Source organism: Galleria mellonella, unplaced genomic scaffold (assembly GCF_026898425.1).
Source record: "Galleria mellonella isolate WM207_F2 unplaced genomic scaffold, CSIRO_AGI_GalMel_v1 utg312, whole genome shotgun sequence".
NCBI lineage: Eukaryota > Metazoa > Arthropoda > Insecta > Lepidoptera > Pyralidae > Galleria > Galleria mellonella.
In genome coordinates, this window is record NW_026442074.1 from 4,312,895 (window position 1) to 4,326,850 (window position 13,956).

The 13,956-nt window shown below is 30.2% G+C and overlaps 4 protein-coding genes across 6 annotated transcripts; 2 read left to right on the forward strand and 2 right to left on the reverse strand.

Moving 5' to 3' along the window:
• Positions 1-298: 298 nt before the first annotated feature.
• Positions 299-7,016, reverse strand: LOC113514987 (polymerase delta-interacting protein 2). Of its 3 annotated transcripts, none has more exons than XM_026899094.3 (7): positions 6,830-7,016; positions 6,486-6,765; positions 4,452-4,496; positions 3,541-3,718; positions 2,714-2,862; positions 1,948-2,153; positions 299-791 (listed from the first exon to the last, which is right to left on the reverse strand). In XM_026899094.3, the coding sequence occupies exons 1-7, from the start codon at positions 6,916-6,918 to the stop codon at positions 674-676; spliced, it is 1,065 nt and encodes a 354-aa protein (XP_026754895.1). In that variant the 5' UTR covers positions 6,919-7,016; the 3' UTR covers positions 299-673. The 3 variants fall into 3 exon arrangements, with proteins under 3 accessions (XP_026754895.1, XP_026754894.1, XP_026754896.1); XM_026899093.3 differs by having other exon boundaries at positions 2,714-2,877; positions 6,830-7,014; XM_026899095.3 differs by lacking the exon at positions 4,452-4,496 and having other exon boundaries at positions 2,714-2,877; positions 6,830-7,011.
• Positions 7,017-7,510: 494 nt separating this feature from the next.
• LOC113515048 (short-chain specific acyl-CoA dehydrogenase, mitochondrial) lies at positions 7,511-10,311 on the forward strand. Its single transcript, XM_026899180.2, has 5 exons — positions 7,511-7,678; positions 7,764-8,144; positions 8,511-8,926; positions 9,271-9,513; positions 9,857-10,311. Exons 1-5 carry the CDS (start codon positions 7,642-7,644, stop codon positions 10,001-10,003), a joined length of 1,224 nt encoding a protein of 407 aa, XP_026754981.2. The 5' UTR covers positions 7,511-7,641; the 3' UTR covers positions 10,004-10,311.
• Positions 10,299-12,185, reverse strand: LOC113515049 (actin-related protein 2/3 complex subunit 3). The gene is made up of 5 exons (XM_026899182.3): positions 11,908-12,185; positions 11,647-11,823; positions 11,105-11,300; positions 10,765-10,826; positions 10,299-10,681 (listed from the first exon to the last, which is right to left on the reverse strand). Exons 1-5 carry the CDS (start codon positions 11,911-11,913, stop codon positions 10,586-10,588), a joined length of 537 nt encoding a protein of 178 aa, XP_026754983.1. The 5' UTR covers positions 11,914-12,185; the 3' UTR covers positions 10,299-10,585.
• A 401-nt stretch (positions 12,186-12,586) lies between these two features.
• On the forward strand, positions 12,587-13,730 carry LOC113515100 (coiled-coil domain-containing protein 86). Its single transcript, XM_026899247.3, has 2 exons — positions 12,587-12,862; positions 13,410-13,730. The coding sequence occupies exons 1-2, from the start codon at positions 12,678-12,680 to the stop codon at positions 13,711-13,713; spliced, it is 489 nt and encodes a 162-aa protein (XP_026755048.1). The 5' UTR covers positions 12,587-12,677; the 3' UTR covers positions 13,714-13,730.
• The last annotated feature ends 226 nt before the right edge of the window (positions 13,731-13,956 follow it).

The window sequence follows — 13,956 nt, forward strand, 5'->3', positions numbered from 1 at the left end:
TTCTTTAAACTCTGGTCTAAAATTTAGTCAACTGCTCCAGCAGTAAATGACACTTTTAGTCCAACCAAAGATTTAAAATTAACACTGAATCTACTGCAATGAGGTTTATATCTAACTAGCTACCTAACCAGCAGATTACCCGAGTAAAAAATATCCTAACAGTCATACATTTTCTCATAATCCAAGAAACAATGGAAAAAATTCATTGTCTTGTACACTTCCTTTTGGAAATACCTGCTACAGATAGAGGAGAAATACGCATGGTCAAATGTAGGTACATTGTATAAATGAAAAGCGATTAACAGAATACTGTAATTTATTACAGAACTAGGATAATAATTAAATATTGACTAAGGAATTTGTCAGAACAAACAATGGATGCGATGAATATACCTAACGGAATCTCCACCTACTTCGTACATAATAAATAATATATCATAATAACAGCATTATAGCGATATTTATTTTTCATGAGAAAAAAATATTTAGCTAAAAATAATGACTGAATAAACATCACAAACAACAATATTCATCACATCCTAACAAATCGACGTGATCATGAATTTCAAACGTCATGAATTTGTTATGTAGAACTATTGATTTTGGCATCAAAATCGCGACGCATAGAGTCTAAATTAGAACAACCACGGATTTCGGGCGGTATCTTGCACCATCAAGGGGCCGGCGTAGGGGCGACTGGAGCGCCCTCGTCCGGTTTACTCTCGAGTGAAAACGGTGGTATACGGCAATCGAATGTATATCCGTCTTCACGCTCCATTCGAAATGTACCCCTGAAATTCACATAAGATTATATTTATATATTGGAATTTAATAAACTACGCGTAATTGCATGATATGGGGGACACGACATTAATCACATAGTAAAAATAAGCTATATTTTCAACGAACCTCCCTATTAAATAGCTTTTTTAAAGAAAAACTGAAAATATTTTAGCTTCGCTGCAACGCGCGGAATATAATTGTTAAAGTTATACAAGACGTAAGGCATGTATTTTTAACTTTTACAATAAAATTGAAAAATACATCACTAACTTAGAAAATTTATTTATATATAAATTTATTGCTATAATATAGAGTGATTTTAGAGCAACACATTCAACACTATTGTTCCTTATTGATTTACTAATATCGCCTCTATAGGCGATATTAGTAAATCTCAATCAAACTGCTGCTTTTAATACATAAAAATAAACATACTTAAAATTACGAATTTTGCAATTTTTTAAAGGAGCCAATATTCAATAACAGCTCCTAATAACACGAACTGCTTTGTACGAATGAGAGTTTCAATTAATTCATGAGAGAGGTCGTTATATACATATTGCTAGCATTGGCGCTGTTACACCCCATCACTAACAATCCTCCCTTCCTCTTCCGAATGTTTGTATTACAAAGAGACAATAAAAGTAAGCGCCTTAGATTACATAGAATGTCACCATACAAATGTTTCGAGAGCGGGTCTACTTTTTCATACAATTTTGCGTGTATATGTATGTAATAATATGTAATAAATAGTTATGAGTATTTCTTTTAAAACTTGTATATTTTTTTTATAATTTTTGTATCTTTTTAAAGCGCAAAAACTCATTTTATTTATTAAATAATTAAATATAAATACATTATGTGCGTAAGTATATAGAACATTGATAAAAAAACGAGTCAACTAATTTGACAATTAGCTGACAAAAAGTTGACCCGTTTTTTGAGGCTTGATGCTTTATCTTTTTTTTTTTAATGGGCGATAATGGTAATGGTAGAATTCCACTAGAATTAACCACGACAGTTTCCAGGGAGAACCGCGTGGAGATCGACCTGATAGGGTGTATTGCTAGCAATGGGTGAATTAGACCTCATTACTACCAATCCTTCTTCCCCCCCCCCCCCCTGGTGGATGCTGTATCTATACAATGTATGGTGAGCGCGTACCACATGTGTCCGCTGGGCGCCTGCAGGCTGACGTGGCTGCTGTACTGGAAGGCGGGCGAGTGGCGCGCCAGCACGGGCTCCTGGCCGACGACGCCGCGGCCGCGCACCGTCTCCAGCGTGCCGCTCAGCGAGAAGATGCGCCAGTGCCGCTCGCGCAGCTGCACCGCCTGCGGGCCCAGGTTCTCCAGCCGGATGCAGTACCGCCACTGAAAATGCTCTCGTTACATACATACCAACTTATTAAGACCTGACCTAAGCTGATCGAGACATCGTTCATATCGAAATATTTCAAGGTCAGATTTAACGACATTTTTTTTATGGCGCTTAGAATGTTATTTGCCATTCTAAGGACGGCCCACCTGATGGAAAATGGTAACCATCGAATATAGACATGAACAATACCACGCATATATTTCTAAAGCAGTTTAACAGTTTTAAATGTTCTTGACGTCAATCATGCAATCATTCCTATTGTCTGAAAATTCCCCATACAATCCCTCACCCGAATATATATAAAAATCACATATCATCACAACGCACCTGTGCGAAACCGTGGCGAGTTGCTAGTATGAATTATATACCACAATACACTTGGTCAACATTTATATTTCAATTGTTCAATCCCCTTACGATATAAATATTTATATTCATGAGTATTACTACTATTTGTCTAGACTTTTCTTACAAGGTACAAAGGGGTTATTTAAAAAAAATGTAAAAATATACTACTACCCATACTTCCAACTGAAAGATTAAGAATGCTCACCCAATAGACTGCAGAGTTTTGTGACTCGCGACTTCCCATGTAGAAGGGTATGACGGTGACGCGCACGCCCTCTGTGGTCTCGCGGTGAACATCGCTCAGCTCGAGCCAAGGGTGGTTCTTCTTTTGCCATGCCCGTAACGTCTCTTGGGCTATGAATGGTGGGTCTGAACATATCATACATCATTTCATTGATAGTGTACTTGGTTTAAACGAAGAGATTTAAAAATCGGTTTATTTAGTATTATTGTTTTATTAGTTCCCGTAATCATAAGTTTGCGTATAAGTGTGTGCATATACAAGTAGCAAACCTGGAACTTAATATCCGGGCCTAAGTATAAAGACAACCTACACTTTTTACCTAGTATCTAAGTTTAGTCGACGGCCCACTTATTGCGGTGGGGAGGTAGGCTCCGAAAAAAAAAAAATTAAACAGATTGGTCTCTGCAAAAATAAACTACTGGGAGGTCAATATAGTATTATTATTAAATAGACTGCGTACAGATTCTAAGACTAATTAAAACATTAGTCTAAGAGTCTCTGGTATTACAGATTCCATATACACGAAATTATACATAAATGGGTAAAGCAAGAGATGTGCCTATGCAAAAATAAGATTTGGTACTTAGCTATTCATGTCAACCACGAAAGGAAACTAGCGTGAAGATAGTAAGTACTGTTATTTTTACACACTATAAAAAAAATATACAAGTTGCCAATACACGTAATAAAAAGTGGTAATTTGCACCTTGCAGCAAATTGAGCATGGACGTTTGGACATTAATTTATTTAACAAACTATTATAAATAAATACTTAAAGAATTATTAACCTTTGTCAGGATTATTCATAAGGAATTTATCAAACAGTTCATGTTGTAATGGCACCCGTTCCACTGAAGTATAGGGTATGATGTCATCATGTGCCACATAATCCAGCCCGGGAATTGCATATAAGCTGCGACTCGACTCCTGATTACCAAGAAATGTCACCGCTTCCGTTTGCGCTCGCTGAAAAAGCTTACATTTTAAACTGATAGATAAGTATACATAACAATTTATAAAATAAATTCAACCATAATCAGTAATATAGAATTTTCAATAAAATTAGTATAAGTATATAATTTGAAATGAAATTAGGGTTTGTTACAATGTGAGTTATATGCTCTTTTGTTAATTCTTTTGAATTTATTTAAATACTACACAATAAATAACGATGATATATTTTTATAATTCCGTAATTGTTTGCTGTAAATCAGAACCATTTCTTCCAGTAAAAATAATATGAAAATTGTTTACATGAAATTGATAATCTTATTCAAGAACATGCTGCACCCTTTCGTAATATCGTTATGACCTCACAAATCTATTTTCATTTAGACAAATAAGTTAAAATTAATAATATAGTTGGTTACAATTATTCAAATCTAATTATGTTTTCCACATGGTATTCAATGTACTAGATATAACATTACTAGACTAATTCATGAGCAAGCCACACAGCCACATTCTCGAAAATGTATCTACATGCTGTAATTTTTCTCACTAATATGAATACATTAAAAATGTCATAAATTCACTCATGCATGTAAGATACATGATTAATACAGAAGCAGAATGTATGGATGGACCCTAAACTAACGAAAGTGAGACTGATTATTGGTTAAAAGACCAAGCTTTGTTAACATTTATTTATTAATATATAAAACACAACATAGAATGTTTAAGCTTGTTGTACATATACCTTTTTCTTCCACTCTGGCCTCATATCGATGTTTGTTTGCACAGTCAAAAATATATCACTCACATTTAATATCTATGATCCATATAAAATTAATAACTAAAATATATTTTATTAATACATCATATTTAATTTAAAAATAAATTGTAAGCCATACATGCAAGAATTCTATATTTTGTAGTAAATAAGAAAATCTGAAATTCAATATATCTCACACAGATAAATAATTTTATTAAACCTATATTAGAAAGACTTTACCAATTTTCCATTTGAACAGGAAAAAAAAGTAACATAATTTTCCTAATTTATCCCTATAATTACTAAAAAACTATTATTTAAGCCAGGGCTGTCCAAACTAGAAAAGATCTAGGCCCAAAAAAATGACTAAATTCATTGGGGGGTTGCAAAATATTTAAAACAAAATGCAGCTATATCATTATTTTGTTATTGTATTACTTTTTCATTAATTTTTCTTTTACAATCCTCAACATCAACATCAATATTGGTAGTAGTTAGAAAAGATAGGGCAGACCACATGTAGCCCGCGGGTCATGGTTTGGATAGCTCTGATTTATGTTATTATAATATATATTAACCATAGACATCAATCAGCAGTCCTGTTATGCACTTTCTTATGTTAGTAATTATATTTGAAACAATTTATTTTGTATTAAAATAATAAACTATTTCAATAAATAAGAACAAGGCTATTGTTGAAAAAAAAAGGTACTTATTACATACTAGAAAATAATGCAGAGACTATTCTGTTGCAAAATTGTTCATAAAATAAAGAATATTTTGCATTATATGTACTTTTCAATCTCACAAAGTATTGAACTCAAAGATAATATGATGTTACATTACATTACTTTATAATACTGAATACATGAGGTCATTATTTTATCAATGAAAATGACATTAAAGTTATCAAGGAAATGACTTGTCAACTCAATGCAATGTAGTTCAATGAGTGACAATAAAATATGTATAAAGTAAATATACAAACCACATCACACAAATTTTAATCAACTAGTATAGAAACCAATGAAATTACTTCTTCTTCACTATGTATCCTTACCAACAAATAAAACTCTACAGCATGGGGTTCTTCAAAAGGGGAGTAAAGAGGTTTCTTCAGGGTCAGCAACATGCGCATAATACCTCTGGTATTACAGGTGTTCATAGGCTATGGTAACTGCTTACCATCAGGTGGGCCGTATGCTTATTTGCCACCTCAGTGGTATAAAAATAAATAAACAGAATACATAACTATATACCTACAATGTAAACTCCATAAAACAAAATTTTAGGGTGGAAGACTTTATAACATACTAGCTTTTTGCCATATGTGGTTAGCAAAAGTAGAAAATCCAATAAAATAATCACTTCTTGATGGTATATCAAGAGAAAACATACACCAGTTTTCAAGTTACAACTTCAGTAACACAACAGGGGAAATCACATTCAATATGGTGCAGTAGTTTTTGTGTGATCTCAGAACAAACATACAGAGATACATATAATTTCTAAAATTATTGTTTTAGTTTCTATTGCTTCTACTAAAATCTTCTTTTTTTCTAAATACCTTTTATGTATAGACATCATGGAATTAAAACAGTGATATATATACATATATTATAAGCTGCATGATATGAATGTGAGAAAATGTTTATTGTCTTTTTTGTCTTTTCTATCTATAATGTTATATCATAATCTTTAATGAACCTTTCAATTAAAAAAAAAATTCTCTTATTTCATATCAAAGAGTAAATCTTTGGAAGTTATAATTGATGATAGTCAAACAGTTGATGTAAACTCCTACTTACTAGTAATTACAACAAATTAATGTCTTAAAATTTTTAATAAATCTAACAGTATTATCAATATATATAAAATATAATAAACAATGTAAATTACTTACTTTCATTATAAGGAGTTTACACTGTATAGGGAATAATGTTTGTAACAGCTCTATCTATTACAGACTATACACTGACTGATAGCTCTTATATTATTTCAGATTTATTAAATACTTACTATGTAAGGTGCATCTCTTGTATCTATCAAAACCTGGTAAAACGTATGAGTTCTCCCCTTTACTTCTTTTCCTACATTCGATAGAGAATCTCCAGATGACTCTGTGGTACTAGAAGTATCAGTATTTTCCTTCTTATTGGTTGCATCTCTGTCGTATACGCGAGCGAGCCAAGGAAACAGTATTACTCCTCTATAGCCAAATACTTTATGTAAAATGAGCTGTCCAGTATCATATTTTCCGGAAGTTTTTGGTGATTCTAGTTTTCCCACTTCAGCCAATCTGTTAAAGGAATTTGTGTTTGTAGGTTATGTACGTAACATGAAAATTGAAATTTTTTACATACCTTGTGTAATGCGCTACATGAGTTATTAATATCCTAGAAGCTGTAAATCTTATAGGATTTGTGGGCACAAATCTCAAGAATATCTCCATTTTATCATTGTTATTTGCTATTTTTTTCGCGTTATCGAATTGTTTTTGTTTGACATTGACATTTATTTATTGGACAAAGACGACGAGAATGTAGTCATAGATGGAATAAAATTGATAATAATGATTCCTCACCATTTTTCATCACGATTAAAATAAAATTAATGAATAAACGAAATAACATAAAAAATAAAAAAGAAGGATTCGACATAGTGTACCATAGAGTGAATACCAAACATATTAACCAATGTTTATTTTTTTTTCTTCTTTTCAATTCATTTAATCATTTACTCAGTTACTGGGCTCGATTCTAAAGCGCCATTATTCTAAACTATCTCTTACCTTATTAATTTTAATTTGATAGTTTCGTAAAAATATTGTTTAATGAAACATTGTAAATTAAATTTATAAAAGTTTTGATTTAAATTTACTATAAATTTAGTTCATAACGATCCCAAAAATAAAGATTTCGCTATGATTTAAAAATTTAATTTTAGCTATAAATTTAGAGAAATGGCGCCACAGAAACGACCACATTATCCTTAATCTATGTTCATTTAGAAAAAAAATAATATATAGATATTCAATCCTACTTTGTGATTTCTGAACGAAACTAACAAAAGTTCAAAGTTCCTCAAAAGAAGAAAAAAAGATTCTTTTAATTTTATTTTTTAACATTTGTTTTTTTTTAGTTTAATTACTTATTTATTATAACTTTTAACAAAAATGCATAGTGTTTTATCTAAAGCTATTCAAATCTATGGTAGTTTACAAATATATAACATTATCAAATAAATACTTGTTTTTTAAATCAAAATACAGAATATGTTTACTACTTGCTGTTCTAGGTTCAGCTGCCCGCCAATGTAGAAGCATAGCATCCCTTTCAGCGTTACCAGACACCTATCAGATGTTGTATAAGACTTGTCGAGATTTCGCTGAAGGAGAATTGAAGCCCAATGCTGCAAAATATGACCGAGAGCATTTATACCCCGGAGATGCCATTAAAAAGATGGGAGAACTGGGTCTTATGGCAATAGCTACACCAGAAGAATTGGGCGGTGCGGGACTTGATTATCTGGCATATTCTATAGCATTAGAAGAGATCTCTCGAGGTTGTGCCTCTGCTGGGGTTATAATGTCAGTAAACAATTCTCTATATCTTGGACCTTTGTTGGGTTGGGGAACAGACAAACAGAAAAAGGACTTTGTTACGCCATTCTGTGCCGGTCAGTTAACTTTTATTTACACAATTTAAAATGCTTATGTACTCATATGCATATTGAAAAGGTAGACCAGGTGGACTGGTTTACTCCGAATTATCTAATGTCCATCCAAGGATATGAACAAAGTTTCACAGAGACATCTAATAATATATACACCTTTAATAAGAAGCCGTGGAAAATAATCTTAAATATATCAATGAATATACTTATTACATAAGTTTAAAATTATGAATAATCATTATTATATGCTGCTTCAGTAATATTATATTAAGGATGCATGTACTGTAATGTACTTAACACATTGTCAATTTTTTTTTTCTATTTATACACCCCTAGTACAATATTTACTGATGTTTAGTGAAACTTTAGGTGACATAGTTGGTTGCTTCGCTCTGTCGGAACCTGGTAATGGATCAGATGCTGGTGCTGCATCTACTACTGCAAAGGATGCTGGTGATAAGTGGATTCTAAATGGTACAAAATGTTGGATCACCAATGGTTATGAAAGCAAAGCTGCTGTTGTCTTTGCTACTACTGATAAAAGTTTAAAACATAAAGGAATCTCTGCATTTATTGTGCCAAAACCAATTAAAGGCCTAGAATTAGGGAAAAAAGAAGACAAATTAGGAATAAGAGGGTCATCCACATGTTCTCTGATGTATGAAGACTGTGAAATACCAAAAGAGAACATTTTAGGACAACCAGGTTTGGGCTTCAAGATAGCTATGATGACATTAGATGCTGGTAGGATTGGTATTGCTTCACAGGCTTTAGGCATAGCTCAGGTAATTTATTTATATACTTAAATATTCATCAAAAAAAACATTTTGTGTTATCTTTAAAAGTAATATAGAATTCTATGGAAAAGTCCTTACAAACAATATATAATTCTTTATTTTACCATATATATATTTTTAGATATATATTTATTTATATATTTATAAATAAATATATATCTAAAACTACTTCAGAAAAATATATAAAAAAATATATATCCTTATCACTTTAGATTCACACACATTTGCACTATCACAAATTTTTTGACTAAATTGTCAATTGGTATTTAAGGCTGCAATGAATTTATATACATACATAGTTCATTTTTTAATAATCTAATATTTTTCATCAGGCATCATTGGATGTGGCAGCCGAGTATGCATCGAAAAGAACAGCATTTGGAAAGCCCATTGTGAAATTACAGTCTATACAAAATAAGTTGGCTGATATGGCCCTAAGGCTGGAATCTGCACGGCTGCTCACGTGGCGCGCTGCCTGGCTCAAGGACAATAAGAAACCATTCACTAAGGAGGCAGCAATGGCCAAGTTAGCGGCATCTGAAGCAGCTACATTTTTATCTCATCAGTGTATACAGGTATATTTATATATTAGCTATTTACTGTATCTCAACAAACTGACTGATTTAGTACATGCTTATATCATAGAAAGGCATTTACACCAACCCAAATGAAAGCCTTAGTGTGGAAAAAAGAGTGCAATTTACATTACATATAAAAAGTTGGTATTATGTTGACTATACATTAATAGATTATTAGAAAATCCAAATATATATAATTTAAATTTCATAATAATATTAAAGTATTTTATAAATTTTCCTTTCAGTTATAACAGTACTGCATTAGAAATAAAATTTAATGTAAAATCAAATACATATATTTAAATACAAATACAAAACTTAATAAAAAAAATTATTACAGATTCTTGGAGGCATGGGTTATGTCTCTGATATGCCAGCAGAACGTCATTATCGTGATGCTAGAATCACTGAAATATATGAAGGAACCTCAGAGATTCAAAGGCTAGTCATTGCTGGGCAACTCATAAAGGAGTATGGATTAAATTAATTTAAGCTATATCTATTTTAACTATGTAGGATTTGATAATTGAGATTTATAGGTCCAAATTTTGTCTTCACGTAAGGTATTTTGACAAAGATATATACTCAAGACAGTTTACATAACAATATTTGAACTCTAAAATATGTATAATTTGTGTGATTTTAAGATTTTATAGTAATGTATAAAAACATTGTGACACTCAAATTACCTACCTATGTTATTTTTTGATACTCATTAAGACTGTTTTATTTAGTATTATGTATTTTTAGGAATATATCATGTAAATAAGCAATAAAACCAATTGTTAAATAATAAATGTATTTATTTATAGGTGATTGTTAAAAAGTTCAATTTAAATAAATTTGATCATAATGGGTACAAATAAGTAAACAACATGAGTGAAACAGGTGTGGACATTTTTAGCAATTTACAGTTTTTACATATATATATTTACTTCCTCAAATTAATTGTATTAATATATTTAAATATTTTATACACCAAATTCTGTTGTTTTATTTAGCAAATTCTAAATAAATGCATGGAAATCTGTATTCTTAAATATATATAAGTTTGGCTAATTAAGACAAATTATTGGCCAGGCCCAGATAGAGATTTATCCATAAATTTCCTTTTGGCAAAACAGAGCCACCATTTACTTGGTTTCCCATCTTCTGTAGCAAACACCTGGAAATTAAATGTATTAATTATAAAGTAGCAAAAAAAATAAAAAAATAATACATTAATATTTTCATTAAGGTTTTAAATACCTTCTCACAAACTCTTGTCCCAGTTTCATGTCTCAATTGTTGTAAGTACTGTCTCATTAAATCTGAAAATGTGCTAAATATGTACAACAACTATATATTAAATATTGATAAGTCTAAAGTAATATTATAAAGAGGAAAAATTTCATATTTTACAACAGATGAATAATATTAATCAATTTATTATTATAATTAATTCTCTCTATCTTCACCGAAACAGACTATGAAATATAATAAATAGATAACTATGAGCAATTTCATAGCAAGTCTTCTACAAAGAATCTACTTTATATTTGTACTTTTTTTAATAGAAAACACTAAAATAAAAGTTGTATAAACATACCAGCTTCTTGTGGGCTTGAAGGTTTAGCATAAACAGAGTTCAAAGGGAAGCCCGGCTCCCCAGGAATGTCAAATTTTGAAATAGCTAGCATATACATTTCTTGCTGGCCTTGATTCTTATTTGAACACTTCTGCAGCTTTTTTAAGCATTCCGAGACATATAATGTCAGGTATATCAAGACACGGTCAGCATCAGACTGGGAAGGTTATAATGTTAAATACATTAATTCATATTAATGTATTAAATGATTATAATTCCCTAACATAATAAGTAATTAGGAATATTTTTAAAAGGTTTAATATTTACACATTAATTTTACCAAAATTTTAATAACTAAAGTCTATTTATATAATTAGAAATGTACTCAATGGTTATGCACTATTTTCTCATAGATCAGTTTTTCTAATATTCTTTACCTATTCTTTAAGTCAACATACATTATTTCTAGATTAGATTTAAAAAAAAAATTACTTGAATATGCTATTATTTTTTAATGTGATTAGATTTGAATATATGCGTTTGACAAATATACTCGTACTCACTTTTATCTCATAGAATCTGAAAAAAACATTAGCCTTAAAGTAGTTGAGGGCTTCGTCGATAATATCAAGCTCTAACTTAGGATTTAATGGTGCCGGGCCCCTGAATGTAGTTCTTAGTGGTAACAATGCCAAGTTACCAACAGACTGGGTGTAGTCCGATAACGTCGAGTGATACGCCTAAGAATTTATTTATGAGTTAAAATTATCAACGCTTAGCAACACAATAAAGAATAGTAATCTAAGATCAAAGACTGTCTTTACCGGCATTTTGATTTTGTTTCAATACTTTTCACTTTGTTTCAAAATATTTTTAAGTATTAAATTTCCTCACTTCAGTATTGACAAAGCACAAGATTTATTTCTAGATGAAAAACCACAGAAAAATAACATAAATTGCAACGATATGATGTAATTATAATTTGCGTATAATAAATTTAATTCATTGAGGAAGATAACAAGATTCAAAATATAATCTATTTTAAAATTAAAGAATGAATCATAGAAAGAGGCACCAAATGACACCTAAGAATACTCAAAATATTGACATTGACAAGATGGTCTTTTATATTTTTTTATCTTCACCTCTTGTAGGGTAGGCAATTGGTGATTTTTTCTATTGTATAATTTTTTTTAAACGCAGGCAAAGGAAATAAAACTTATACAGCCTAGCCCGACACCTTTTACTTTTTAGTTTCAATTCTACGTTTAAAAAGCAACCTTTAAAAAAAGATCTAATAAAGTATAGATTTAGTATATAACAACTAGTTTAAAGATATTCTTAAACCAATTTTATTATAAAATTGGTTTAAAAATATCTCACGCTAAAAGATATAAGAATAAATCAACATAATTCGAATTAAAAGGAATTACTTATGACCATAGAGCAAATAATCACACTATACTGTTTGTGTCAATGTCAAGTAGGTTATAATGTCAATTTCAAATGTCTACCTGTCCTTTTTAATGGTTGAATCAGAATTCCACATGTTTATTTTTTTAATGTAAAGTATCTAAAATAGATTTAAATAATTATGAGTGAAGGAACTAATGAAAAAGTTCTTGCTATTCTAGAAAATATAAAAAAAAACCAAGATGTTTCAGAAGAAAAGGCTATTAACAACACTGTTTCTGAAAAAAATAATACCAATAATGATAGAAATAAACCTATTCCAGGCAAGCCTAAATCTGGAAGATTTTGGAAATCTAAAAAAGATAAGTATGTACAATTGATTTTCAATCACTTATTTTTTTTTTTTGCTTAAAATTGTATTGACACGATACATATATAAAAAAAAATTGAGTCAATTTCTATCATTCTCAAAAATTAAAAAAAAAAAATTATATTAGAGTAGAATCATTATTATAAAGTATAAATAATAATAATAAAGTATAAAACAAGGTGTAAATAATTTTTTAGTACAATAATAGATACTTTATGGTAGTTTTGATAGTTAATCAAATTAAAATTGTAATTTTAGAGATAAGTTTCGGGAATGGTATCTCAGATTTACCCATTGTAGTATATAATTTAAAGTAAATATAAGCAGCAAAAACAATTACCATTAATGAAATATTTAATTTCTTTATGTAGTAGAAAATTTGTAGTATACAACAATGTTCCTAATATTCTTGAGACATTACTGTGTAGTCAGTATTATTTTAAGACATGCATGTTTTAAATAAAAAAGATTATATATATGTGTCTATACACATAATAATATTATTGACTAAATCTTTAATTACATTTTGGCCTCCCATTACAGATTTTCATCAATAAGTAAGACAAAAGGATTAAAACAAGATTTCCAGAAGAAAACAGCGCTACGTTTGGAATTAAAGCGCACAAAAGAACTATCAAAACAAGTCTTAGAACAATTAAAACAGAGAGAAATAGATCGCAAGGAGCGGAGGAGAGAAAACATAAAACGTTCAGAAGAGAATAAACGAAAAGCAGAGGTGGTACAAGTGATAACAAACACAGCAAAGCTGAAGAGAATGAAGAAGAAACAATTGAGGTTCATTCAAAAGAGAGATGTTAACACTGATGTTGAATCTAAGAATAAATAAATAAATAAAGTTAATAATCTGTTTCTTTTCTTACTATATCTAAAGCGCTTGAAAATGTAGCTAACATTAACTCATTACCTCTTATCTAATACTCAGAAAGTTAATGATCCTATCTGCTTTGGTCTTTAAATCATAGGGTTGTGCATTGTAGTTGTATATACATGCAGTAAATATTTTCGGTATAAACACATACTAGTTTTTATTACAGTTTAGATTAAAATTATCCATTATAGATAATATTTT

Bases quoted from the DNA above. Each gene is read 5' to 3' on its own strand.
- LOC113515048 (XM_026899180.2), top strand. From the start codon at position 7,642: ATGCATAGTGTTTTATCTAAAGCTATTCAAATCTATG. The intron at 8,145-8,510 runs GTCAGTTAACTT...GTGAAACTTTAG, and splicing joins TGTTACGCCATTCTGTGCCG to GTGACATAGTTGGTTGCTTC. The intron at 9,514-9,856 runs GTATATTTATAT...AAATTATTACAG, and splicing joins TATCTCATCAGTGTATACAG to ATTCTTGGAGGCATGGGTTA.
- LOC113515100 (XM_026899247.3), top strand. From the start codon at position 12,678: ATGAGTGAAGGAACTAATGAAAAAGTTCTTGCTATTCTAGAAAATATA. The intron at 12,863-13,409 runs GTATGTACAATT...CTCCCATTACAG, and splicing joins TGGAAATCTAAAAAAGATAA to ATTTTCATCAATAAGTAAGA.
- LOC113514987 (XM_026899093.3), bottom strand. From the start codon at position 6,918: ATGGAGATATTCTTGAGATTTGTGCCCACAAATCCTATAAGATTTACA. The intron at 3,719-4,451 runs GTATATGTACAA...AAGCTTTTTCAG, and splicing joins GGCCAGAGTGGAAGAAAAAG to CGAGCGCAAACGGAAGCGGT. The intron at 792-1,947 runs GTACGCGCTCAC...TGTGAATTTCAG, and splicing joins GCGCCCAGCGGACACATGTG to GGGTACATTTCGAATGGAGC.
- LOC113515049 (XM_026899182.3), bottom strand. The intron at 10,827-11,104 runs GTATGTTTATAC...GCACATTTTCAG, and splicing joins TTCAAGCCCACAAGAAGCTG to ATTTAATGAGACAGTACTTA. The intron at 10,682-10,764 runs GTATTTAAAACC...TTTAATTTCCAG, and splicing joins GGACAAGAGTTTGTGAGAAG to GTGTTTGCTACAGAAGATGG.